The sequence below is a fragment of the Trypanosoma brucei genome (assembly GCF_000002445.2).
Source record: "Trypanosoma brucei brucei TREU927 chromosome 11 chr11_scaffold01 genomic scaffold, whole genome shotgun sequence".
In the NCBI taxonomy this organism is placed as follows: Eukaryota; Euglenozoa; class Kinetoplastea; order Trypanosomatida; family Trypanosomatidae; genus Trypanosoma; species Trypanosoma brucei.
Window position 1 is genome coordinate 1,027,512 of NT_165288.1, and position 26,699 is coordinate 1,054,210.

The 26,699-nt window shown below is 46.6% G+C and overlaps 8 protein-coding genes across 8 annotated transcripts, besides 13 other annotated features; all 8 read left to right on the forward strand.

Annotated features, from left to right (window-relative positions):
• Window positions 1–2,234: 2,234 nt before the first annotated feature.
• Window positions 2,235–4,718: a repeat region.
• Window positions 4,719–4,966: a repeat region.
• Window positions 4,967–5,224: a repeat region.
• Window positions 5,225–5,987: a repeat region.
• A 2,240-nt stretch (window positions 5,988–8,227) lies between these two features.
• Window positions 8,228–8,269: a sequence feature (AT_rich).
• Window positions 8,270–9,531: 1,262 nt separating this feature from the next.
• Tb11.02.1070 (aminopeptidase, putative) lies at window positions 9,532–12,147 on the forward strand (the record flags this gene model as incomplete). Its single annotated transcript, XM_823345.1, has 1 exon — window positions 9,532–12,147. One exon carries the CDS (start codon window positions 9,532–9,534, stop codon window positions 12,145–12,147), a length of 2,616 nt encoding a protein of 871 aa, XP_828438.1.
• A 571-nt stretch (window positions 12,148–12,718) lies between these two features.
• On the forward strand, window positions 12,719–14,026 carry Tb11.02.1080 (hypothetical protein, conserved; the record flags this gene model as incomplete). The annotated part of the gene is made up of 1 exon (XM_823346.1): window positions 12,719–14,026. One exon carries the CDS (start codon window positions 12,719–12,721, stop codon window positions 14,024–14,026), a length of 1,308 nt encoding a protein of 435 aa, XP_828439.1.
• Window positions 14,027–14,456: 430 nt separating this feature from the next.
• On the forward strand, window positions 14,457–15,278 carry Tb11.02.1085 (40s ribosomal protein S4, putative; the record flags this gene model as incomplete). Its single annotated transcript, XM_823347.1, has 1 exon — window positions 14,457–15,278. The coding sequence occupies one exon, from the start codon at window positions 14,457–14,459 to the stop codon at window positions 15,276–15,278; it is 822 nt and encodes a 273-aa protein (XP_828440.1).
• Window positions 15,279–15,526: 248 nt separating this feature from the next.
• Window positions 15,527–16,348, forward strand: Tb11.02.1090 (40S ribosomal protein S4, putative; the record flags this gene model as incomplete). Its single annotated transcript, XM_823348.1, has 1 exon — window positions 15,527–16,348. One exon carries the CDS (start codon window positions 15,527–15,529, stop codon window positions 16,346–16,348), a length of 822 nt encoding a protein of 273 aa, XP_828441.1.
• Window positions 16,349–16,640: 292 nt separating this feature from the next.
• Tb11.02.1100 (nucleobase/nucleoside transporter 8.1) lies at window positions 16,641–17,948 on the forward strand (the record flags this gene model as incomplete). Its single annotated transcript, XM_823349.1, has 1 exon — window positions 16,641–17,948. The coding sequence occupies one exon, from the start codon at window positions 16,641–16,643 to the stop codon at window positions 17,946–17,948; it is 1,308 nt and encodes a 435-aa protein (XP_828442.1).
• Window positions 17,949–18,058: 110 nt separating this feature from the next.
• Window positions 18,059–18,091: a microsatellite.
• Window positions 18,092–18,119: 28 nt separating this feature from the next.
• Window positions 18,120–18,150: a sequence feature (AT_rich).
• A 624-nt stretch (window positions 18,151–18,774) lies between these two features.
• Window positions 18,775–18,822: a sequence feature (AT_rich).
• A 797-nt stretch (window positions 18,823–19,619) lies between these two features.
• On the forward strand, window positions 19,620–20,927 carry Tb11.02.1105 (nucleobase/nucleoside transporter 8.1; the record flags this gene model as incomplete). The annotated part of the gene is made up of 1 exon (XM_823350.1): window positions 19,620–20,927. One exon carries the CDS (start codon window positions 19,620–19,622, stop codon window positions 20,925–20,927), a length of 1,308 nt encoding a protein of 435 aa, XP_828443.1.
• Window positions 20,928–21,037: 110 nt separating this feature from the next.
• Window positions 21,038–21,064: a microsatellite.
• Window positions 21,065–21,092: 28 nt separating this feature from the next.
• Window positions 21,093–21,123: a sequence feature (AT_rich).
• A 624-nt stretch (window positions 21,124–21,747) lies between these two features.
• Window positions 21,748–21,791: a sequence feature (AT_rich).
• Window positions 21,792–22,011: 220 nt separating this feature from the next.
• Window positions 22,012–22,044: a repeat region.
• A 546-nt stretch (window positions 22,045–22,590) lies between these two features.
• Tb11.02.1106 (nucleobase transporter, putative) lies at window positions 22,591–23,913 on the forward strand (the record flags this gene model as incomplete). Its single annotated transcript, XM_823351.1, has 1 exon — window positions 22,591–23,913. The coding sequence occupies one exon, from the start codon at window positions 22,591–22,593 to the stop codon at window positions 23,911–23,913; it is 1,323 nt and encodes a 440-aa protein (XP_828444.1).
• An 820-nt stretch (window positions 23,914–24,733) lies between these two features.
• Window positions 24,734–24,832: a sequence feature (T-rich).
• Window positions 24,833–24,860: 28 nt separating this feature from the next.
• On the forward strand, window positions 24,861–25,418 carry Tb11.02.1110 (hypothetical protein, conserved; the record flags this gene model as incomplete). Its single annotated transcript, XM_823352.1, has 1 exon — window positions 24,861–25,418. One exon carries the CDS (start codon window positions 24,861–24,863, stop codon window positions 25,416–25,418), a length of 558 nt encoding a protein of 185 aa, XP_828445.1.
• Between the last annotated feature and the right edge of the window lie 1,281 nt (window positions 25,419–26,699).

The window sequence follows — 26,699 nt, forward strand, 5'->3', positions numbered from 1 at the left end:
GTTCATTTTTTTTTTTAACTCGTTTCACTGCACAATTTTCCTGCGGCACAAGGCACGCCGCCTTTTCTCTTCTTTTTTTTTTCGTTTTGTCATAGTGCCGTCTCTCTGCAGTGGGAATGAAACATTACGAAGCCCAAAAAAGGTGGGAGCTGGTGACGGGCCTTCACGTCAAAGGCAAAGTGTGTTATTTCACTGAAGGTATAGAAAATCAAGGAATCGGGGAAAAGCAACCGCTTTTTATGGGAATTGGTTGGCGGGGTCCATTCGAGGTCACCTCAACTGCGGGGCAATGCCGGGCGGCTGAAAGAGGACCGGTACATTAAATGGCGCTAGGCTTCGCGTCATGTTGGTCGAGTCTAGGGTCTCGCTATCGAATTCCAACACACCACCACAACCCCACTAGGAACCAAACGCAGAAATGATGATTATTATTATTATTAAAAGTTCTTGACAAACATTTGGTCGAGAAAAAAAAAACGAACAACATTTAAACGTGTAATGCTGTCGAAGTCCCGAGTACGGTCACTACAGGTGAAAGGCGAGTTGCCTGTGATTCACATTGCACTAGCGGTCTCCACACACACACGAACACGCAGAAAAAAAAATAGAACGCTGCGCCGCCATGGGCAGAAGCCGGTGTTGTTGTAAGTTTTCTGTAAGCATGCATAATGATAGGGCGTGTGGACATTTGTATATTCCTTTTTTTCCCCCACGCTTTTGCTGCACAGATAGCGCTGTGGTGGCACAGCTCATTCAAATGGCTTTCAGGAAGGTTAGGTTGGCCACGGTACCGTTTCCCCCCTCCAATTTCGCCACCTGTGACATTTAAGCGCGCGGATGGGGGGCTGTCAGTGCTCTTACCGTAAGTAACTGCGGGTCCTCCTCCCCTCCCTGGCCGTGTGCTCATCTTGGGTGCCTCATCAGCCCTGCTTTTCCGACAATGCGGCACCTGAGTGCATGGCGCTGGTGCATCATCCAACCATCCTTTTCCACTTCGTTCCTTTCCGCTTGGGGGCTTTGCAATGGCCGCGTTAGCTCCAAGATGAAGTTTCCTGGCGTGCTGCCATAGTCCCGTCTGTGCTCAGCAGGGCTTTCCACATTAATTCGACATCATATGTTTTTACCGAAAGGCCACTCAGGGGCGTTGCCGTTGCTTCCTCATGTTGTTCTCTTTGCTTCTTTCCTTCTACTGTCTCCTCCGCCCTCCCTAAGACCTATTGAGCTGGTCGGTGAATAACCACGCCGCGGCAGCACTCGATCACTGCGGACTCGGTGCTATTTAAAGTGACTGATTTTGTAAACTTCCTGCCACACCCCCCTCGATGCGCCCTGAGCCTACCCTTTTCACCCGTGGGGTCGAGCACACTGTTATCCCGTGTCAGGAATATGGCAACCGTGCTCCATTCGCGGCTCTTCTTCGCAATCGCCACTCTGTAGGTTTCCCTTCAGTCTCTCCCGTGTTGGCGACACCTCATTTATCAGGAGGAGTTTCCAATCCGCCTGAACTGTTAGTCGTGCTATGAGTCACCGTTTTCAATTTTTCCGCAAGCCCCTTTTCGGGACTCCGGTGCTCATGTCAAATCACTTCCCTTTCTTTACATAACACGCGGCCGACGGGGCTGTGGCGTCATCGTGTGTCGCTCCGCTTTGCGCCCGGTGTCAAGGAAATGCAGCCGCAGCTGAGGATTCCGGACGACACAGGAATGCCTTGCAACCCTTCCCTGAGGTGCCATGGGCTTGTGGTCGTATGTTGTTTTGAGAGATCGCCTGCTTTCGCTCGGCCAATTTTCCAGCTTCATTCCGCACCACTGATACGACCGCCTTGCAAATGGTCATCTTGGTGGTGTTAAACAGCTTCCGGACTTCGTTCTGCCTTTTCCCGCTCACCGAACCTCGGGAGCGCCCGTGCGCCACATTGAATTACACAAGCCCGAGTACTGACGGGCGGATGCGGCACTGTCCGTGACAGTCATGTTTACAAGGAGGTTTTGGGCGCCTTTTTGCCCTGTGCCAGCACTGGTGCCCGCACGCGCTTTTCGGCCACATCGTTTGCTGCTGAGTTTCATCCTGACGATAAAAAATGTTTCGGGGCATATGACCGTGCCTCGGATTCTGGCAGTGCTCCTATTCCGGGGCGGCCGCATTGTGGTTAGTTCGTTGGGAATTATGACGGGCCGGCTGCTCACCACTTCTTCCCCTCGACCGCCTCACCGTGTGCACCGGTTTCGGCGCTTATTAGGGGCGATCGCTCTTCGGTATCGCCCAAAATGTTTCGTGGTGCGGGCACGGAATGATTCAGAGATAGTTTTTCCTGCCCTGCTGAACTTCCCCTTCTTCGGTGCAGGCTTATAGTTACCGCGGTTGCCTCTGCGCGTGCTTGGCCCTAATCCGGCTTCGAATGTAGCGTGTGCCTCTTTGTGCTTCTGCTTTATGTCTCCCACCAAAATATCAACTTTTATATGTTAGGTGTGTTTTTGTGCAGTTGTTTCTTCCACTGCAATCTCATCTGCTATTGCACTGTCTTTCCAAACAACGTGGTGGGAGAAATAAGCCGCATAGAAATCACCGCATTCTTTTTACTGATTGTGAAAATCACCCTTCCATACGCGGCTCGGGATTTCATCCTCCACGCGACTGTCTTTCATTGTTTCCAGTACCGTATTTAGCACCTTTTCAATTGGCACTGCTTCTGCACGATGGTTGCATGCCCATATTCAGGTGTCCCTTTAATTCTGTATTTTTCCGTGTTGCCGAAGATTATCATTTCTGCAGTGGACTAACTGCCTAAACTCACCAGTTCATCTGTTGAAACTTTTCAGTCCTTGTTGTATATCCCTATTTTTTGCGGCGTATGAGCCCTCCTCCATCCGTCTGTTGCGTTTGCTTTTATACCCACCCATGGAGGGCAATTTTGTGCACACTCTGGGACCAGCGTCCAAGGAGCTTTAAGTGTGGAGTACACCTTGATTTTTGGTGTCGGAGCACCATCCCTCCACTGAATTCAGCCATTCAAGTATTGGATTGTTTCGCGGACATCACCGGCTTACTATGCTTGAAAAGCGCCCTCTTTTAGCGTTTGACATGGGGCGGTATTCCGTCGTCCTCTTGTTTGCCGGTTTTCAAACAAATATCAGTCGTGCTTTTTTGAGCATGTCTTGTTTGTTCGAGTCCGAGGAAACCACAGCAATGATTTGAACTGATTCAGCTTGCGCGCTTTCCGTCTTCCTCCCTTTCAGGTAGAGACATGAGAATCGCCTAAGAGCGACGCCGTAGTTTATCTTTTAGTGGACGATTCCGTAGTGGAAGGCTGTAAACGCTTTCTTCCGTGGAGCACCGTTCAGCTAACACTACGGCATTGAGCCTCTCTAAACTTGTTCTTTCTGATTTTGTCGTTTGGTGAGCATGCTTTTCAATCCTTCTTTCAATGGGTGCAGTGTGGCCCGCGGGCTTTTGGGTCTTTGCATCGTTGGCCATTTTTCCTCGTCAACATGAGGCCTTGTGGGTTCCAGATGCCTAATCCAAGTGCTGTGTGCCCCGTCTTTTCCTCCAGCGCTTGCGTATAGCATCTTAGCGGCTGTCGCGCAAACACTCTTTCTCCGCTGCGGCGCACCTCCCAGTTTGTTTTCGTCCGAATCCGTCGCTTTGAGGATCGGATTCCTGGTAAATAAACTATCGTTGGGTCCTGGGGTCTTATTCAGTTCCGTGCTCAACGTTTCCATCGCTCTAAGAAATAGGATGCAGCCTAACGCCGACACCCGAAGAAACCCACGCGTCAATCCCGCGTTCGTCGAACTCTATAGTCGTTGTCATGATCTTTCTTGTTCAGTGAGGCGGGGAGTTGCTTATCCACCATGTTGGATGTGATATCTACTTTGAACCACCCCATCACTCGAGCAACGTAGCTGCGACCCCACTCAATTAAGCCCCATCAAAGAGTTTATAAACACTGCTGCAATTAAGGAACTGTTTTCCTTCGATCCGATAGCACTCAGAAATTCTAAAACAGAATTAGCGCTGCATATTCATCGTTGGAAACCTGACTATTGTAGCTGAAGCGGCTCTCAGAGGCAGTTTTTTTTTCACTCTACCAAGTGCCACTCTTCGGATGACACCGACCGCGGTGCCGTCTGGCGCCAGCGGTTGGGATGATTCAACGCCTTTAGCTGATTTGTTCTGCTTAAAGAATGGTACTATGGTCCCTCTTGGCTGCTCAGGGAATTTGTTCAACCTTTGGAAGCGGCTGTTAAACTAAGGTAAGAACCACCTTTAACGCTCCCCGGTATGAATTCCGTTGCATCCAGTCGCCGTCCACACTATATAATTTCCCCGTTACTTTCGATTCGCCACGAAGACGCCATGAATACACAACTGCGCGACTTTAAGGGCATTAGTGGAACGATTCGTATACTTGTCTGCCAAAGCCCGCAGCCGCCGCCCTTTCGTCGGTGGGTGACTGGTCATTACACTGGAATGGGGGCGGATGGCGGTCACAACGCAAATACTGATTTTAGCAGCGCTCAGGTGTTCTTCAGGGTGGATTGTTTCGAGGCGTCCTGCCTCCCTGTCCCTAGAGCTGTTTCGGTTAGCGGACTCTTTCTTATTTCGGTGAAGATAGTTCTCTTGGTCGACTTCCTATACTGGTTCATTCTGCTTTCAGGGGTTATCAGTTCTGCTGCTCTATCGAAGGTCGTTCGGCAGCGGTTGCCGTTAGAGTTTCCCCCTGGCGATGCCGGCCACCTCAACGTGGTGCCAGGGTCCAGTACCCCGTATCATCGGGGGAAGCCAAGAGCCAGCAGCGTTCCTTTCATGGGGAACACTGCTGTGCTCCGGCTACGGCATCATACAGCACAGGGATCAACAGCGTCTTGCTGGGACACTGTTTTTCATTTGTCGGTCCCTGGGCACGTGCCAGCGTGCCATCAGCAGTATCATCCGCGCTAAGATGCTGCTGTCCGGTGATGTGGAACTCCAAAAAAAAGAATTGCCAATTGGCATCTTTTGGAGAGTCCGGAGTGGGGGGCTTCTCGCTCCATCTGCTGTATTCCGTTCATGTGCGGAAATACAACAAAAAATTATAGAGGGTGTGTCAGGATGAATGAAAAAGGGAGACTCTGCCACAGTCGCCAGACCGATAGCATCTCAGGGCTCTACGGTGATGGCTGATGGCCGCGCCAGTGGGGGGAAACTCTCATGAAGGCACGAAGAAAATTTCAAAAAAAAAAAATTAGAGTTTCCCGACTCTTTCAAATTTACCTCATCGCAATGCTTAAGACATGCGTCCTCTGTGGGAAGATATTTTAATCTAGCTACTCTTTGCCAGACCGGGGTTTCTTCATTAGCAATTGCTAAGACCAGTTCCATTTGCCAATCCACTATGAGCTCACCGCCCCTCTGAAGCACAGGACTCTCAGCGGCACGGCGATGGGCCCGTTTCCACTTCGGTGCCTGGTGGGTTTTGATTCCCGCTCGGTTGCTCCTGCTTCTCACTGATTACGTTAAGACTCTTGGGGGAAACGCACGGAGGTCACAGCGAGACGTCGGTTGTTTGAAAACACCGGCGCAACGATTGCGCTTTCTAAAAGTCCTGTTGTCTGCGGACTCCTGAAAACAGTTAATCTATCTCGAGGGAGTGCTGAAAATCCTCCGCCTTCTGTTTTGGGGCGGGCCGCCCCAGTGCGTTGGTAGTGAATGAGACTGTGTGCCGTACCCTCCCCAGCTTTCATGGACGCCTCCTGCGCCGGATCGGAACCCGCCGCGCCCACGTGGGCCGCTGTCGGCAAGGGCGGCTGTTCTCCATCTAACGGTGCTTTCGCGTTCCATTGACTTCGCCGGAGGATGGGGTATTGTGGTTCATGGGAATCCCAGCCACGAAGGGAAGGGGGCTCGAGAAACAGGGAGCGGCGGAGCTGTGTGTTTGCAGTTCCGGGGGCGGTTGCTTAAAGGGTGGGTCTTTCCTCCACGTTATCCCTTTCCAAAAAGCCGCTGCCTGGCCGCCGCGGAGGTTACCGGTTCAGGGTCAGCGAGAGGTTGGCTTTTGGCTTCGTTTTCACTAGCCGGCTGCCGGTGCCAGTTCATCGGATGGGTTGCAGTATCACGTGAAAGGACGTTCTCTCGCGTGCGGGAAATCGTTGTGCGAAAAGGTCGGGGGAATGAACCTTGCCAGTGGTATGCCCTCTACCGCTGCCGTCCTTGTGGTCTTGCAATGCTTTGACCTGTGGGCACGGTTGTTTTCGTTTGGTTATTGATGACATATGCCCACTTTCATCAATCCGCTTCGAGGTGTGTATGGTTCGCGCGTGGAACGGCTTTGGCTTCTACATTTTTTTAAAAAGTTTGACACTGTCTTCTCAAGTTACTTGGATTTCGTATTTGGGAAAGACGCTGGTGATATATTGTGGTTGTTGTTATACTGGTTGGAGATCTAATGCTCAAAGTAACTATTAATTATTACAACTCGATAAAAAAAAATGTCCCGAGGGTGCTAAAGGATATGTATAAATGATGAAGCTTTCAAACGATTTCCCTCTGACTTTGTTCGGCCGGTTGTTCAGGCGTTTTGTAAGATTTTCATTGTTGCGAACAACTATGCTTGCTTTCCTATTGGTCTATGAGATGTGAAGCTATGGGGATACCTTTGCTTGGGATTAATAAAAAAGACTACTATTCCGTCGCAAGATTCTATTTTTTTCCCCCCTCTCTTTTGCGTGTATTTTAGCCCGGTAGGTTGTTTTTCTGGTGGTCATATATGATTTTATCTCATGGTGGTGTCGCAACCGATTTTGCTTAAATCATATGGTTCATATTTCTTAGTGAAATATTTCTTTTGTTTAATACAGGAATACAGGCCAGTCCGTGGCATGTAGCGCATGCACTGATGAGGTCGCCGTTGTTCCGCCTCCGTGATATTGTGGAGGTAAGAGTTTCCCAAAATGTCTTCGAACCCTCAATGTAGTTAATGAATATTTGGGAACGGTGCGTTGTTGCTCCTTAGGGTGGATAAGGGCCACCTGGCGAATGCTTAGCGGTTTATCTTAAGGGCCTGAGGTTGGGGATGGGGACACACATCTAATTTGTAAGTGTTTTACACACTTTTCTGATTTTGCTTTTGAGGGAAAATTGTTTGCGTCCCTCAGTGGGCAAAAAGGCGCTTAAACTCATTAGGCCACCATATTTTAAATATTGTGATCAATGATGTTAAATATAGGTAAACTACTGTGCCCTCGCTTGACTCAAGGAGTTCAACCAACGATGATTCCACTGCCAATGACAAATGCATGTTCGAAACAAGAGGGGATGCGGTCGTTTTTCCGCGGGCGGCGTGCAAAAAAAAAAAAAAGGACGGCGAAGTGCAGTAACAACAAAACACTTTATAAAAATAATGCCACTCTCAGCGACACGTGCTGCTAATAGAGATGGTGCTACCCCTTGGATAATTATCCGTTAGCATGGCCACTGTGCCCACTTGTTGTCATGACTCTGTTGGGCTGTCATCTTAACTGTTTGCCTTACCGATAGGTGCCCGTGAGGCATATCCGTAACAAGCAGTTGCTTATTCCTTTTCGTCTGGGTTACTTTCCAACAAACAAAATTTGGTTGTACAATGCGCATCGTGAGGCTTCAGCAGAGGAACGACATCATTTCCTATTGAGGATTGTATGCTTGTACATAAAATATGTGAGTGCGTTTGATTTTTTTTAACCTTTAAGGACAAATTAGTAGCATCCGTAGCAAAGGAGTGAATGTACAAGTGTCGGTGTGAATATAATTTCTCGTTATTCACATCGCTTTTTTGGGATGACTAAACCGCTGCGTGTATTGGCGTATCGGGTTATGCTGATATAGTTTTGATGTAATGCGGTCTAGTTTGTTGGACACATGTTATTGTGTTGGACTCGAATTTGGTGGTTTACTGTTTCGGTTCTTTGAATATTTTCATTGTGGTCCGTACAAAAGTTTTGGTCAGTTATATGTGGAGGGTTGTTTAAAAATATTTTCTCTTCGTTACTTTTTTGTTTTATTTACAACTGCTATAATCCTATTTCCCCATTTTACCTCTTGATAGAGGTATTTTCAAAGCAATTATTAACGGCGAATACACGACATCACCATCGATTGTTGACGGGCGAGTGTTTACACTTGGGGTATACTACTAAGTGAGGCCGAGTTTGATTATTTCCCCATGTGCTGTGACGTTTCTATTGTGTTAGTTTTTACACTGGTCATATACTTAAATATTATACATTATATATATATACATATATTAAATTTTGAACCTGCGTCGCATCTTCTTCAGGAAAAAATTTTCTTACTCCCAATTCTGATAGTTATTTGCATTAATCGACCAGGCGTTTGTTGTGGAGACTGTTCTTTGGTCCTTGTTAATGGATCTGTGGTCAGGTGTGCGCGTGCATGCTATCTAAAATTTGATGTTTGCATGAATCTTGGGGGTCATATATTGACGAAGATAAAGATTCTGTTCATGGAATTGAGGTACGTAATTTTTGTGCTTTTCCGATCCGGTTATTACCAAATGACAGAAACACTGTTGTATTGCCACTTCGCGTAGGGGCGTTCAATTTCTAAATTTATATGTTTTTGTATCTGGTCCCGTGCCTAGCCAAAATTATCCGACGCTTCCGCTGATAATGATGTTGACCATTTCCTGTGTGGAATGGAAAGTATTCTCTTAATGCTCAGCCGTCCTAGGGCCCCACCGTACTTTTCTAAAAAAAAGAAATGATGGTGACGAGGTGTTGTAGGTTGCGTATGAGGCGAATCGGTTGAGTGCAAAGACCTGTTGTCACTTGAGGAAGACGGTTTTATGCGTGGCTTTCCTTTAAACTGTTGGGAGGTTTGAGGCAGTCGATGCGATACAGAGCCTTCTGGGTGCTTGTTTGTTGTGAATATATTTTTTAATTTGTGTTGGATTGACACGATGGGTCGCCACGGTGCCAAGTGATGTTCCTTCTACTTTTGTGTTAGGAAAATATCCTCTGTTAACTACATGTCTACCGTTGACTTTATTAATGGTGTGATGCCTAGCGTCGTCCTAATTGTTCTCTGTGGGTGATGGTTGGAAGAGGGTAAATATGTACGCATAGTTTCGTCGTTGAATTTGTTTTCCACTGTACGTGACAACAAGTGTACTGTTTTCTCTGATGCAAGGTGAGCAAACTCGGCTGTGCTTTTTATATGTTTTAGCTTCTTCAACATATACATATATTTAAGGTAAGTACACCTGGAAGAACGTACAATACTTTGCGTATTTTCTTTTTTAATGACTATTCCGATCTTGACATACAACTTGTTTGTCTTTACTTGCTACGTTGTTGCGGCGGAACCATCGGGAATGTGGCATATTCTTTTTTACACCCTTTGTTTAGCTAAAAGTGTTGTGTCGTTATCCTATGTCTTGTTCTTTTGCCTTCTCTACCTGTTCACGCAGTTTATTAGACGGAAAGGAAAGAGAAGGATCACACATATTTGTTGGGCACCGCAAGAATAGGAGCATACGCTGAAGAGAAAAGTAAGATGTCCACGATCGAACGGGATACTCTCCCAAGCGATCCAACACCGCACCACTACAAAGTCAGTATTGTTCCTGACTTCGAAACGTTCAAGTTCACCGGTCATGTTGACATAAAGATAACCGCCGAAAAACCTCAACAGAAAATCACTCTCAACTATAGTGATTTAACGTTTGTGAAAGTAAGGGTTACGCCAGGGGGGAGTGCATCGGAAACAGAGGAACTTCCCGCGGAATCCATAAGCCTCGACAAAACCGGGATGAAGGCAACGTTTTCTTTGCACAAGGCATTTCAAGGAGAGGCAACACTCTCGATTGATTACACGGGAATCATAAATGACAAACTGGCAGGATTTTACAGGAGCAAATACACTGTTAACGGAAAGGAGTCGTATATGGGGACAACACAGTTTGAAGCTGTTGACGCACGCCAGGCAATCCCCTGCTGGGATGAGCCTGCAGTGAAAGCTGTGTTTGAAATAATTATAACTGCTCCTTCGCACCTAATGGTGCTATCCAACACTCCATCTTACAAGAAGGAGGTGGTTGATGATAAGACACGTTGGTTCTTTGAGCCCACGCCCAAAATGTCGACTTATCTTCTCGCGTGGACGATAGGTGTGTTCGAGTGTATTGAGAGGCGCATCCAGAAGGTACACAAAGGAGCAGGTGGTCAAACTGAAGAGACCATTATACGCGTGTTTACTCCTGAAGGTAAAAAGTCAAAAGCTTCTTTTGCTCTGGATGTGGCTTCTAAAGTGTTGCCATTGTATGAAGAGTTCTTCGGATCAAATTACGTGCTTCCAAAAGTTGACCTTTTGGCAATTCCTGACTTTGCCGCCGGGGCAATGGAAAATTGGGGGCTTATAACATATCGTGAAACAGCCCTACTATGTGATGCCGAATCAAGTGCGGCTCAGAGGTACTATGTCGCTCTAGTGGTTGCCCATGAACTGGCCCACCAGTGGTTTGGAAACCTCGTGACCATGCAATGGTGGAAGGAGCTCTGGCTTAACGAATCGTTTGCCACGTACATGGAGTACCGGGCGGTGGATAAGTTGTTCCCAGAGTGGCGTGTCTTCACGCAGTTCGTCCACGATGAGGTTGCTCGAGCCTTTCAACTGGATTCGATGCGTAGTTCCCATCCCGTTGAAGTGGATGTCAAATACGCTAAGGAGATCGACGACATTTTTGATGCCATTAGTTACAGCAAGGGTGGGAGCATCATTCGCATGGCAGTTAATTTCATCGGAGAGGAGGCATTCCAAAAGGGAATGTCGGAGTATTTGAAGCACTTCGCCTATGGTAATGCAACAACGAAGGATCTGTGGAATTTTCTTGGAAATGCTGCAGGCAAACCCTTGGCCCCTATACTGGAGTACTGGACGGGGCGGCAAGGTTATCCTTACCTTATTGTTACGTCGTCACCTGACAAAAAGACTTTGAACATAACTCAAAAGCGCTTTCTAGCTACAGGTGACGTCACCGCCGACGAGGATGAAACAGTGTGGAAGGTACCTTTGCTTATCTCGACTCCGGAAGACGGGGTTCAGCGTTATATTCTTGAGAAACGGGAAAACCCAATACCGGTAAAGTATAACTCGTGGATAAAGGTAAACAGTGAGCAATCGGCCTTCTGCCGTGTCCACTATCAAGGCAACGGTTTGCTCGAAGGTTTGCTTCCCGCCATTGCTTCGAAGAACCTCTCTGATATAGACCGATTTTCTATTATTTCCGACTACCACGCCTTTGCTCGTGCCGGTTACTGCAGCACCGTCGACGTGCTCAAGATTCTTTCTTCTTATGTTGACGAAGACGATTATACTGTGTGGTGCTCCGTCGTTGGCTTTGAGAAAGAGATACGGATGCTGGTGTCCAGCCAGGGTCGAAGTGCTGTTGATTCACTGAATGCTTTCTGTCGCAACTTGTACTCGAATGCCATGAAACGACTCGGCTACGCGCAGAAGCCTGGCGACGATAATCGTTTGACTCAACTGCGCAGCGTTCTCTTCGACAGACTCGTAACATCTGAGGATAAGGAGGCCGTTGCCTATGCTTGCAAGCTTTATGCGGAACGGCAAAAGGTGCCAATTCCTTCGGACTTGCGGTACACTGTGTACGCTACGCACGTTAAATTAAACGGCGAGCCCGCGTTTCAGGAGGTGAAGCAACTTGCTGAGGTTACTGTGGACGCGATGGAGCGGACTCATTACCTTCGTGCGCTTGCATCTTCCGAAGTTGATGGTGTGGTGAGTCAGCTCTTTCAATACTCTCTCTCCGAAAAAGTTCGGAGCCAGGACGTTTTGGCCATTCTTGGCGCACTGGCCAGCAACGCTGCGAGGGTTAAAGCATACGCCGAAGAACTGAAGCAGATGTGGCCAAGGTTGGGGAAGGAGCTTCCCGGACTTATACTCGGGAGGGCGCTAAAATATTTGGAAAATGGTGCTGATGCAGCGGTGGCCGATGAAATGGAACAGTTCTGGAGCCACCTTGCTGATGAAGCTAAATTCGGGATGACCCGCAGCTTCCAACAGGGTGTGGAGGGACTCCGCAACAACGCAAAATGGGCGGCGCGAGACGTGAAGACTGTGGTCGAGTTTCTTTCGGTTGCAGCGTTATAGCTTTTCTTTCGCCTTCATATACGTTATTACCATTAGAATTGGCTGTTGCTAAATTAGTGGATGCAGCTGTTGGCTAAAATTAGGTGGGAAAATGAGTAAAAAACTTTAGGGATAGAAGTGAATGTAGTAAAAGGTGGCTCAATCATGGGTAGGAAAGTAAAAACGAGTTGGATTTTGATGAAGGGGGAATATCGTCGAGGAATGGTCCATTCTTCCTCGTCGCGATGATTTCGTAGTGGGCACGTGCCACAGTGCTTCTGGCGGGAGAGTGGGTTTGTCAGGAGGTGCGGCGATAAAGGAATAGTTGTATTGGGTGTATACACGTATACTTGCACACTTGTTTCACACCAACGCTTCATCACTTTTAGGTTGTCGACATTTTTTCGCTTTAGGTAAGTATCCATATTACCTTTAGTGTTCTGCTTTACCTGTGATGCTCATCTACACCTTGCATCCACTTTTCTGTCACTTCAGTGTGTTGGTACTGTGCTGACCTATATTTGTTTTACTTTGCCTCTCTGTTTGCAAACCTGGGGCGCTGGAGCGAAGAAATAGGGCGGAGGCGTTGACCATGACACACAACAGGAGCGGGGCTGTTCGAAGGAAAGTCGTTCAACACGACTTTTATGATTCAGCTGACCAGGTTGGTGGAGTGGTGTTGCTGAACAACCCTACCAACGGCTCCTGGGAATATGATGAGTACCTTCGGCTGCTCACAACCAAAAGGTACTCTCGTATTCCTTCGTGGGAAGCACATTCCACTGCGCAGTGCTACTTTGTCTGCGCTGACGGTGTATATCCTAAACTTCAGTCATACGTCAAGGAGCGGCAGGTGAGCCATCCGCATCTTCGGTTGTTTCAATTTTTTCCTCTATGTGATGCTGTCATCGGTGATATGGACTCTTATGTCACTTCTTACGAAAAGGATGGTTGTGAAAGGCCTTCATCAACTCCAGAGGGCGGTTACGGCACTGTGGACGATATCCCTGTTGAGGTACTGGACACGATCCATCACAGGTGCCGCTCTGCGGCCGCGCTTTTTCGGGAGGTGGATGGGAGTGTGCCGGACACGCCACTGAATGGATGGAAAATGTTGCATGAAGAGCATTCCCACCCGTTACTTCGTCCGCTTTGGCTGCATATCCAGTGCCAGATTACGACGGACTTCAAAAAGGCGCTGACACTCCTGAAACGGCTGCGCAAGCGGTACCCTGACGAGAACGCTGTCGTGTTACCTCCTGTTCTGCGTTCACCTGGTGCCGCGCGTATACTGGAAACCGGTGGCGGTGTTGTGGACCAAAGAAACTGCGGGTGCGACAACGACCCGATCCAGGAGCGTGAGCTGTGCGTTGCGGCCAGCCAGGTTGAAGCATTACTTCTGCCCACCGTTGTCGCTGTCGGTGCCTTCGGTGGTCGCTTTGACCACGAGGTGGGAGCCATCTCTACGATGCTTTCTGAGAGTCATGATGCACATATAGTGCTTATAAATTTGTTTAATACGGTGTTTGCGTGTCAGGGAGGTGGGTGGACACAGATTGTGCGGCAACCCGAGTATGAAGACAAGACTTGCGGTCTTGTAAACTACGGAAGAATGACTGAGTGCGAGACGAGTGGTTTGCTCTGGAATGTTGTGAAGGGCAGGGGGAGGCCAAGTGTTACAAACGATTTCGTTTTCGACTTTGGGGCGTTTATTTCCGTCTGCAACATTGTTCGCCGCGAAGTTATAACGGTTGATTTGCGGTGCCTTTTAACGAGTGTGGGGGAGTCACCTGCGGATGCGACGACCGCTACAGGCGCTTCTGATTGCGAAGCGCAACGCGGTCGTGGCCCACCTGTAGTGTTCTCCATACTTCGGCGGCAAAAAAAGGAGGGGGGCTAGGTGCGTGTTTTCTTTGAGCTCTATTCGTCCTTGTTTTATTTATTCATCGTTTTCCTTGTGTTTGGTTACCCTGCTGTACACGAGAGTCCCACCAACATTGTACTGATATTTCCATCTTTTTTAGCGTTTCATTCTTAAACGCACCGTTTCTGGAGTGCGTATCCACGGCAATATAAGAAAACTTCACGAGTGCTAATGGGTGATCCTATCGATGATTTATTGCACCATTTTTAACGGCCATTTATTCGGGTATTCTGATCTTTTCTGTAAGTGTGTAATCTACTGCTGTCAACCGTTCTTAGGTGATAACGTCTGCGATTGTCTTACAGTATACCCATGTACATTTACTTTCAACATTCCCTTGTATATGTGTTACGTGCCTGTGTATGCGACATCCATACCATACATAAAACAGAAAGGAACCTGAAACATGGCCAAGAAGCACCTAAAGCGCCTGTATGCCCCCAAGGACTGGATGCTGAGCAAACTCACTGGTGTGTTTGCCCCTCGTCCACGTGCTGGTCCCCACAAACTACGCGAGTGCCTTTCGCTTCTGATTATTATTCGCAACCGGCTGAAGTATGCACTAAATGCCCTCGAAGCGCAGATGATCCTTCGTCAGGGACTCGTGTGTGTAGACGGCAAGCCCCGCAAGGATGGTAAGTACCCAGCCGGTTTCATGGACGTGGTGGAGATTCCCAAGACGGGCGACCGCTTCCGCATCCTATATGACGTGAAAGGACGCTTTGCGCTTGTCCGCGTGAGCGAGGCTGAGTCGAGCATCAAGATGATGAAGGTTGTCAACGTATACACCGGCACGGGACGCATTCCTGTTGCTGTGACACACGACGGCCACCGGATTCGCTATCCCGACCCCCGTACGAGCCGTGGAGACACTTTGGTGTATGACGTGAAAGAAAAAAAGGTTTTGGACCTAATCAAGATTGGCAACGGCAAGGTTGTGATGGTGACAGGTGGTGCCAACCGTGGTCGTATTGGAGAAATTGTGTCCATTGAACGTCACCCTGGCGCCTTCGACATCGCCCGCCTCAAGGATGCGTCTGGTCACGAATTCGCAACTCGTGCCACAAACATTTTTGTGATTGGCAAGGACATGTCGAGTGTTCCAGTTACGTTACCTAAGCAACAGGGTTTGCGTATCAACGTGATTCAGGAGCGTGAGGAAAAACTCATAGCCGCCGAAACACGCAGAACAACTCAGGCGCACAGCAAGCGAAAGACTAAGGTGTAAGTTGGTCTCTTTCTGCTGACTTTTTTTTTTACGAAGAAGCAAGGATTTTGGTTCCATTCATACTAATTTATTTTACGTTTTATAATCTATTGATTTATGTTGATCGAGACCCGTCACTATCACTAACATCAGCAAGGCAAGTGTGCACACTTGCAGTTCCCCCTTGTCGATAGTGTATAAAAGATACGCATTTCCTCCCCCGAAAACAATGTCTTCCGTTTAAAAAGTGGTTTGTTTAGCCGTCCCCAATGGCCAAGAAGCACCTAAAGCGCCTGTATGCCCCCAAGGACTGGATGCTGAGCAAACTCACTGGTGTGTTTGCCCCTCGTCCACGTGCTGGTCCCCACAAACTACGCGAGTGCCTTTCGCTTCTGATTATTATTCGCAACCGGCTGAAGTATGCACTAAATGCCCTCGAAGCGCAGATGATCCTTCGTCAGGGACTCGTGTGTGTAGACGGCAAGCCCCGCAAGGATGGTAAGTACCCAGCCGGTTTCATGGACGTGGTGGAGATTCCCAAGACTGGCGACCGCTTCCGCATCCTATATGACGTGAAAGGACGCTTTGCGCTTGTCCGCGTGAGCGAGGCTGAGTCGAGCATCAAGATGATGAAGGTTGTCAACGTATACACCGGCACGGGACGCATTCCTGTTGCTGTGACACACGACGGCCACCGGATTCGCTATCCCGACCCCCGTACGAGCCGTGGAGACACTTTGGTGTATGACGTGAAAGAAAAAAAGGTTTTGGACCTAATCAAGATTGGCAACGGCAAGGTTGTGATGGTGACAGGTGGTGCCAACCGTGGTCGTATTGGAGAAATTGTGTCCATTGAACGTCACCCTGGCGCCTTCGACATCGCCCGCCTCAAGGATGCGTCTGGTCACGAATTCGCAACTCGTGCCACAAACATTTTTGTGATTGGCAAGGACATGTCGAGTGTTCCAGTTACGTTACCTAAGCAACAGGGTTTGCGTATCAACGTGATTCAGGAGCGTGAGGAAAAACTCATAGCCGCCGAAACACGAAGAACAACTCAGGCGCACAGCAAGCGAAAGACTAAGGTGTAACGGCTAAATTCACATACAGTTACTTTCATTCTTTACACACCACCTTGATCAACTGCACATATTAAATACTTGCCTGTAAAATGAGCAGTATCATCCCCACTTAAGGAAACTGTAAGCTTAGTCACTTCCCTCCTTTCTCTTTCTTTTTGTACGAAGGTTAAAGCCACAAGACTCTCTTACTGAACTCAGGCAAGTGAACAACACCGCACTAAACCAGAATCGCATAAGTTACATCCACTATCCATCCACTCGGGTTTAACTGAATTGCATCGCTGGATACCTTTCGTGTGCAATGGCTCTTGGATTTTCCTCTGCGGGGGAAGTGTACATGTACGCAACATGCATCCTTCTTGGAGTGTCCCTTCTAATGCCCCTTAACGCTCTCGTTTCCGCACCGCGCTTTATGGTGGACTACTACAAGTACGTATCTGGTAAAGAGGATGCCGAACCGAACCTTCCCTTTTTCTGGAAGAATATTTTCACGTTCTACAATGTTGTATCGCTTGCGTCGCAGGTGATTGCTGGACCGACCGTTCTAACTCGTGCAGCCCGTCGACTTTCATTATCTGTGCGCTTTGCCCTTTCCATCACGTTGATGATGTCGGAGGTATTTGTAGTTCTCATGATGCCTGTGATCAAGGTACCTCAAACAGTTGCCATTGTTCTTCTCTGCCTTGTGACAATATTTGCAGGTATTGGGAAATCATACCATGAGGCGACGTGCTACGTTCTGGTGGCGTCGATGCCATCTAAGTTCATGTCTGCTGTTATGTTTGGAGTGTCACTATGCGGTGTAATAACGTCCACACTACAGTGCATCATCAAGGCATCGATGGAAGATACCTATGAGTCCGTGCTGACGCAGTCATACATTTATTTTTCACTTGGTCTACTGATAATGGCGGGTACACTTGCGATGGCTCTCTGTCTACGATATAATTCCTACGCGCAGGAGCACGTTGCTGAGTACCGTATGCTCAAACTACAAGAACAAGGAGTAGATGCTGAGTCTCAAAATGATGAGAATGAACCCGTGGCTGAAGGTAAAGGTGAAGGTGAAGGTAAGAGTGAGGGTGCCATGACGACAGCAGAGCAACTGACGGCAACTGCTGTTATGCCCGTAGCGAGGATAATCCGTATGATGTTAGTGACAGTCTTCTGCGGCTTCTTCCTCACCTTATTTATCTTCCCCAGTCTTATTATTCCCATCGATCGTGACCACAATTGGTTTGCGACAATTGCCATTCTGCTATACAACTGTGGGGATGCTATTGGACGTTTCTCCACCTCGTTCAAGTGCGTTTGGCCGCCCCGCCGTGCTCTGCTGTACGCCACCTTCGCCCGCTTCATTTTTGTTCTGCCCTTCATGTTATGCATTTACCAATACATCCCTGGCCATGTCGGTCCGTATATCTTCTCGTTTCTCCTTGGCCTGACCAACTGTGTGGGTGCCATGTCGATGGTGTATGGCCCAATAACCCCTGGTCTTGAGACTGCGGGTCAGAAATTGATGGCTGGACAGTTGATGGGGATTTCGCTGCTTTCTGGAATTGCCGCTGCATCTGTGCTTGCGATGATTGTGGTTGTCTTCCTACCATGAGTACGCTTAATGGAGGAGCCGCCTCTCACTAACACCACTTTGTTAGTACGTGACGTGTTTTAAGTGATGGAGCATCGTTGATGTTTTATCAAAGATACTATCTTAACTTGTATATATATATATATATATATATATATATGTATTAGTTTATATCTTTTTTACATTAACAAGATTATTTTATTTTAATTATTTATTTTTTTTTGATTTTCCTTTAACTGAAGGCATGTGCGGGTAAGGCAGCATAAACTATTTTGGACTGCCTCAGTACGCTAGCCCCTTTATAACATACGTTTTTGTTTATTTTTTTTGTCTTAGGACTGCTTCCCCGCTACTGGGTATGTTGAGGGAAAAAACGTCAGACACTTTCTCTCGGCACCTGGTGCGGTGTGTCCGGCATTTACTTCCCTTCCTTTTTTTTTATGATGCACATTACGTTGCCTGCTGAAGATATTGTTTGGAGCAATGTGCTTGTGGTGTTTGGGTGTACTGAAATTTGTGGTGAGACGGTGCGACTCTTGTGTGGTTAAGTAAAGGAATGTGAACTGATTGTACGATATGCCACTGGTGTCGCTACCATTCACTGTCAACGAGCTTCAACCATTATTAGTGGTGTGATTTTAGTGGATATAAATAAGAAATAAATTCCTAGTGTGTGTTTTCTCCCGTTTCCTCCTTCTTTCATGTAGGCCAACTTTAGTGCGTATGTACGGAGGTATAATATTAGTGTTTAGTAATTTCTGCGTAAATACCTGCGGTTTCCTTGTTTGCAGCAACACGTTACCTTTCAACTATAGACCTCCGTTGCGTGCTACAATCGTTATTTGTGTATTATAATTATCTATTTTAAAAAAATTTTCTATATATATATATATATGTTTGTTTGTTGTATAACTTCGGGGAAGCGCTGTTTTGTAAGGCTGTGTTAGGAAATCTATATTACTGGTAACAGTAGTAATAAATGGGAGATCGTCTAATTTGTGTGCGTCACGGGGTTTAATGATTATTGTGATGTGCGGTTGTATTGCTGTTATTTTCTGCATCTGATATGCTTTAGGTTTAAGTACTCAATACCTTCTCCATCCATATAGATATTGTTTCCTTCTCTTTCTCCTTTTCTTTCCTTTCTTATATCTTATTCCTACTGCCCCATTGCGATAGTGATAGCGTCAAGTTTATGTATGTTGTTGTAGTTGTACTTGCCGCGCTGCTTCGAAGCTGTTGGCTCACCAATGGTTTTACTGGATATGGTGTTCCGAAGTTTTTGGAGGACCTATTGCATATGTCCATGTTGCTGTACCGTTGTGTTTGCCTTTCGATGAACTCCCGTGGATTTGCGTGCTCGTGTTTTTGCTTTTTGCTTCTGTTATGTGGTAATGGCGGATGTGTATACGATGGCGATATCCACATATATGTGATAAGGATGGTGCAGAACCGCAACCACTAAATACTTGCCTGTAAAATGAGCAGTATCATCCCCACTTAAGGAAACTGTAAGCTTAGTCACTTCCCTCCTTTCTCTTTCTTTTTGTACGAAGGTTAAAGCCACAAGACTCTCTTACTGAACTCAGGCAAGTGAACAACACCGCACTAAACCAGAATCGCATAAGTTACATCCACTATCCATCCACTCGGGTTTAACTGAATTGCATCGCTGGATACCTTTCGTGTGCAATGGCTCTTGGATTTTCCTCTGCGGGGGAAGTGTACATGTACGCAACATGCATCCTTCTTGGAGTGTCCCTTCTAATGCCCCTTAACGCTCTCGTTTCCGCACCGCGCTTTATGGTGGACTACTACAAGTACGTATCTGGTAAAGAGGATGCCGAACCGAACCTTCCCTTTTTCTGGAAGAATATTTTCACGTTCTACAATGTTGTATCGCTTGCGTCGCAGGTGATTGCTGGACCGACCGTTCTAACTCGTGCAGCCCGTCGACTTTCATTATCTGTGCGCTTTGCCCTTTCCATCACGTTGATGATGTCGGAGGTATTTGTAGTTCTCATGATGCCTGTGATCAAGGTACCTCAAACAGTTGCCATTGTTCTTCTCTGCCTTGTGACAATATTTGCAGGTATTGGGAAATCATACCATGAGGCGACGTGCTACGTTCTGGTGGCGTCGATGCCATCTAAGTTCATGTCTGCTGTTATGTTTGGAGTGTCACTATGCGGTGTAATAACGTCCACACTACAGTGCATCATCAAGGCATCGATGGAAGATACCTATGAGTCCGTGCTGACGCAGTCATACATTTATTTTTCACTTGGTCTACTGATAATGGCGGGTACACTTGCGATGGCTCTCTGTCTACGATATAATTCCTACGCGCAGGAGCACGTTGCTGAGTACCGTATGCTCAAACTACAAGAACAAGGAGTAGATGCTGAGTCTCAAAATGATGAGAAGGAACCCGTGGCTGAAGGTAAAGGTGAAGGTGAAGGTAAGAGTGAGGGTGCCATGACGACAGCAGAGCAACTGACGGCAACTGCTGTTATGCCCGTAGCGAGGATAATCCGTATGATGTTAGTGACAGTCTTCTGCGGCTTCTTCCTCACCTTATTTATCTTCCCCAGTCTTATTATTCCCATCGATCGTGACCACAATTGGTTTGCGACAATTGCCATTCTGCTATACAACTGTGGGGATGCTATTGGACGTTTCTCCACCTCGTTCAAGTGCGTTTGGCCGCCCCGCCGTGCTCTGCTGTACGCCACCTTCGCCCGCTTCATTTTTGTTCTGCCCTTCATGTTATGCATTTACCAATACATCCCTGGCCATGTCGGTCCGTATATCTTCTCGTTTCTCCTTGGCCTGACCAACTGTGTGGGTGCCATGTCGATGGTGTATGGCCCAATAACCCCTGGTCTTGAGACTGCGGGTCAGAAATTGATGGCTGGACAGTTGATGGGGATTTCGCTGCTTTCTGGAATTGCCGCTGCATCTGTGCTTGCGATGATTGTGGTTGTCTTCCTACCATGAGTACGCTTAATGGAGGAGCCGCCTCTCACTAACACCACTTTGTTAGTACGTGACGTGTTTTAAGTGATGGAGCATCGTTGATGTTTTATCAAAGATACTATCTTAACTTGTATATATATATATATATATATATGTATTAGTTTATATCTTTTTTACATTAACAAGATTATTTTATTTTAATTATTTATTTTTTTTTGATTTTCCTTTAACTGAAGGCATGTGCGGGTAAGGCAGCATAAACTATTTTGGACTGCCTCAGTACGCTAGCCCCTTTATAACATACGTTTTTGTTTATTTTTTTTGTCTTAGGACTGCTTCCCCGCTACTGGGTATGTTGAGGGAAAAAACGTCAGACACTTTCTCTCGGCACCTGGTGCGGTGTGTCCGGCATTTACTTCCCTTCCTTTTTTTTTATGATGCACATTACGTTGCCTGCTGAAGATATTGTTTGGAGCAATGTGCTTGTGGTGTTTGGGTGTACTGAAATTTGTGGTGAGACGGTGCGACTCTTGTGTGGTTAAGTAAAGGAATGTGAACTGATTGTACGATATGCCACTGGTGTCGCTACCATTCACTGTCAACGAGCTTCAACCATTATTAGTGGTGTGATTTTAGTGGATATAAATAAGAAATAAATTCCTAGTGTGTGTTTTCTCCCGTTTCCTCCTTCTTTCATGTAGGCCAACTTTAGTGCGTATGTACGGAGGGATAATATTAGTGTTTAGTAATTTCTGCGTAAATACCTGCGGTTTCCTTGTTTGCAGCAACACGTTACCTTTCAACTATAGACCTCCGTTGCGTGCTACAATCGTTATTTGTGTATTATAATTATCTATTTTAAAAAATTTTTCTATATATATATATGTTTGTTTGTTGTATAACTTCGGGGAAGCGCTGTTTTGTAAGGCCGTGTTAGGAAATCTGTATTACTGGTAACAGTAGTAATAAATGGGAGATCGTCTAATTTGTGTGCGTCACGGGGTTTAATGATTATTGTGATGTGCGGTTGTATTGCTGTTATTTTCTGCATCTGATATGCTTTAGGTTTAAGTACTCAATACCTTCTCCATCCATATAGATATTGTTTCCTTCTCTTTCTCTTTCTCCTTTTCTTTCTTATATCTTATTCCTACTGCCCCATTGCGATAGTGATAGCGTCAAGTTTATGTATGTTGTTGTAGTTGTACTTGCCGCGCTGCTTCGAAGCTGTTGGCTCACCAATGGTTTTACTGGATATGGTGTTCCGAAGTTTTTGGAGGACCTATTGCATATGTCCATGTTGCTGTACCGTTGTGTTTGCCTTTCGATGAACTCCCGTGGATTTGCGTGCTCGTGTTTTTGCTTTTTGCTTCTGTTATGTGGTAATTGCGGATGTGTATACGATGGCGATATCCACAAAATATGTGATAAGGATGGTGCAGAACCGCAACCACTAAATACTTGCCTGTAAAATGAGCAGTATCATCCCCACTTAAGGAAACTGTAAGCTTAGTCACTTCCCTCCTTTCTCTTTCTTTTTGTACGAAGGTTAAAGCCACAAGACTCTCTTACTGAACTCAGGCAAGTGAACAACACCGCACTAAACCAGAATCGCATAAGTTACATCCACTATCCATCCACTCGGGTTTAACTGAATTGCATCGCTGGATACCTTTCGTGTGCAATGGCTCTTGGATTTTCCTCTGCGGGGGAAGTGTACATGTACGCAACATGCATCCTTCTTGGGATTTCCCTCCTCATGCCTCTCTGTGTCCTGGTTTCCGCACCAAGCTTTATGTTGAACTACTACAAGTACGTATCTGGTAAAGAGGATTCCGAACCGAACCTTCCCTTTTTCTGGAAGAATATTTTCACGTTCTACAATGTTGTATCGCTTGCGTCGCAGGTGATTGCTGGACCGACCGTTCTAACTCGTGCAGCCCGTCGACTTTCATTATCTGTGCGCTTTGCCCTTTCCATCACGTTGATGATGTCGGAGGTATTTGTAGTTCTCATGATGCCTGTGATCAAGGTACCTCAAACAGTTGCCATTGTTCTTCTCTGCCTTGTGACAATATTTGCAGGTATTGGGAAATCATACCATGAGGCGACGTGCTACGTTCTGGTGGCGTCGATGCCATCTAAGTTCATGTCTGCTGTTATGTTTGGAGTGTCACTATGCGGTGTAATAACGTCCACACTACAGTGCATCATCAAGGCATCGATGGATGATACCTATGAGTCTGTGCTGAAGCAGTCATACATTTATTTTTCACTTGGGATTTTAATAATGTCCGCAACACTTGCGATGGCTCTCTGTCTACGATATAATTCCTACGCGCAGGAGCACGTTGCTGAGTACCGTATGCTCAAACTACAAGAACAAGGAGTAGATGCTGAGTCTCAACATGATGAGAATGAACCCACTGCTGAAGGTGAAGGTGAAAGTAAAGGTGAGGGTGGCGAAGGTGATGCTGAAGGTGGCATGACGACAGCAGAGCAACTGACAGCAACTGCTGTTATGCCTGTCGTGAAGATTATCCGTATGATGTTATTATGTGTCTTCTGCGGCTTCTTCCTCACCTTATTTATCTTCCCCAGTCTTATTATTCCCATCGATCGTAAACACAATTGGTTTGCGACAATTGCCATTCTGCTATACAACTGTGGGGATGCTATTGGACGTTTCTCCACCTCGTTCAAGTGCGTTTGGCCGCCCCGCCGTGCTCTGCTGTATTTCACTTTTGGTCGCTTTATTTTTATTTTGCCTTTTATTCTGTGTATTTACAAACACATCCCTGGTCACGCAGCTCCGTATATCTTCTCGTTTCTCCTTGGCCTGACCAACTGTGTGGGTGCCATGTCGATGGTGTATGGCCCAATAACCCCTGGTCTTGAGACTGCGGGTCAGAAATTGATGGCTGGACAGTTGATGGGGATTTCGCTGCTTTCTGGAATTGCCGCTGCATCTGTGCTTGCGATGATTGTGGTTATCTTCCTACCATGAGTACGCATAATGGAGGGGCCGCCTCTCGCTTAAACATTCTTTTTTATGTATTAATTTTTTGTAATTTCTTTTTTGTTTTTAATATATGTAAAGTATCTTAACGTAACATTTTTGGTACTTAATTATTTTGTTGTTTTTTGTGATTTTCTTTTAATTGAAGGCAAGTGTGGGTGAGGCAGCATAAACTATTTTGGACTGCCTCAGTACGCTAGTCGGTTACTAAATTTGAAAATTTTGTCTTAGGACTGCTTCCCCGCTACTGGGTATGTTGAGGGAAAAAACGTCAGACACTTTCTCTCGGCACCTGGTGCGGTGTGTCCGGCATTTACTTCCCTTCCTTTTTTTTATGATGCACATTACGTTGCCTGCTGAAGATATTGTTTGGAGCAATGTGCTTGTGGTGTTTGGGTGTACTGAAATTTGTGGTGAGATGGTGCGACTCTTGTGTGGTTAAGTAAAGGAATGTGAACTGATTGTACGATATGCCACTGGTGTCGCTACCATTCACTGTTAATGGCCTCGACCATTTTTTTTTTTGACATTAATGGGGAAATTTTTGTTTTTGTAAAACGGCATGAAGAAAGTAATAATACTGGTATCAGTAGTAATAAACGGGGATTCACCTAACTCTCGTGTAGTTTGCGGTTATTCTGCTTGTTGTTGTACCTACTGTGCTTTAATGCAATGTGGTTGGTGGGTCCTTCATTTCTCTATCTTTCTCTGCTTCTTCTTTAATTTTTTTTCTTATCTCTTAATCTTAATGTTTCACTGCGGCAGTTATTGCTCCAAGCTTGTGTATGTTGTAGCTGTACTTGGTGAGTTGTTCTTCTTTGTGTTTTACCTTTTTATTTGTTCCTTTATATTGTTTGATTTCCCATTTCCCATTTCTTTTCTTCTTTTATTATTTTTTTGTTATTTTGTTTCATATTCATTAGTATTTTTGTGTAATGTTAAAGTGCTCCTTGTGCTATCTAGCAAGCAAGGTGACTGCGGGTAATGCGAAAAATCAAGCCGGCCACCCAAGGCGGAGGGCTAAACTATTTCATGTTGTTCCTGGTACTCCAGTTACTCCATTTGAGAAGCTAAAGGAACAGAGGCGGCGGTTTGGTCAGGATCGTCATTCGCGTTTACCTGAATATCGACCAGGGAATAATGTCCGTATGGATCCTAATACATACACGTTGTACGCCACAAAGAAGGGCGTGATGACGATACGTGAGAGCCGCATTAATCCCAAGTATAAATGGCTTGATGTGGAACCTGACATTCAAAAGGTTTATCGCAGTAGAGAATTGCGACGGGCACTTCAGGAAAGGGAAATGGCCTCTATGGCGGTTGGTGAAAACTCGAACTACCGGGTAGAACTGGACTTGTTGCTGGAACCGGATTGGCGTGAGCGTGTCATGCATGTGCCGAAGGCTACGGAGCGCTTCAAGGACCCCAATCTCTTTACCCGTGGTGTTGTTAACGAGCTGTCACCCTTGGATAGGTACAGTTACACATGAAATAGGTAGATGGCAGTAGGTTTTTACCTTGCGTTTGCTCGCTCTCTCACATGCCTCTATGGGTTTGATCTTTATGTGAGGAAAGCAGGGGACTTAGTCCGTATGGACGGTGTCTGTATGTGCTCTTAAAGTTGCGAGGCGGACCTGCGACAGTTGTGGGAGACACACTTCGTTTTCCCGTAGTGTTCCACTGTGAGGAGTCAGTAATTAACACAAATCGTGAAATAATAGCAATGACTATACTTATAGTTGATTGCCGACAAATATCGACCAGGAGCTAAACATTTTTTTTTGCAAGACTGCACTGTATGCAGAGTTTGCTTCTCTTTCTGTCGTTCTCGTGCATTTGTGCGTATTATTACAGGTTAAACATTGGTGGACTATGGGTTGCCGCAGTTTTTGGTACTGTTTCATATTGAACGCACGTGGTTCGGTCGGGCTGCGCATATGTGTATCGTGTCAGCTAACGTTGCATTGCTAGTTAATGGGGCTCCTGCGATGGCAGTGGTTAACGCAGGTTATGAAGCAGGAATTGACGACTAACAAAACCATCTGGTCCGGAATGTAAGCCAAAGTTACTACTGAGTGCATGGGTCGGAAGGGTACGAGCCAAACTGCTTTGTGACTGCGTTGGTGGTTACTTTACCATCTATTCTCTGGAGTGCTGTCCATGGTGACGCCGGAAACGCTGCGTTACCAGCGGTTCACCATGGCGCCCTACCACAAATCCGTACCAAAGAAATATATGATACTAACCAACTTAACGGGCTCCCGTGCTGTGGCACTACACTGAACCATGTGAGTGGCCCACTGAGTTATGTTGGGGGAGTTACAAAATCTAGAGGTCATCGGTGCCGAAGTGTAACCGAAAGCCTTTGCAATCTTCCTCGTTTGGTGGCAGCGTATCGTAGCGCCACACATCACTGCACCGACCGGCACCAGTGTGAATAAGTAGGGCCTGTACGCGAAACCCCGTGTTGTAGCGGAGTGGGTTGTACGCGGTTGGGCGCGTTTGCAGTTGGCTGGACTCGCAGCGATATCTGTTCGCCTCCCATTCCTGTTATTTATCGTCCCTGTAGCCGCTGTTGTGTCATGTGTATGTGTGAAGTCTCATTTCTGCGCGGACGTTTGGTGATGCTTCCGCCAGAGAAAGGGGTGTTAAGGTACCACATTCCTCAAATCATGGAATGTTAGCGTTGCTTGTTGTATAAAAGGCTGTTGCTCTTCATTCCCGTCCTGTAGCGAAATTTAGAACTGATGGCGGCAAACATCCCTCGAGCT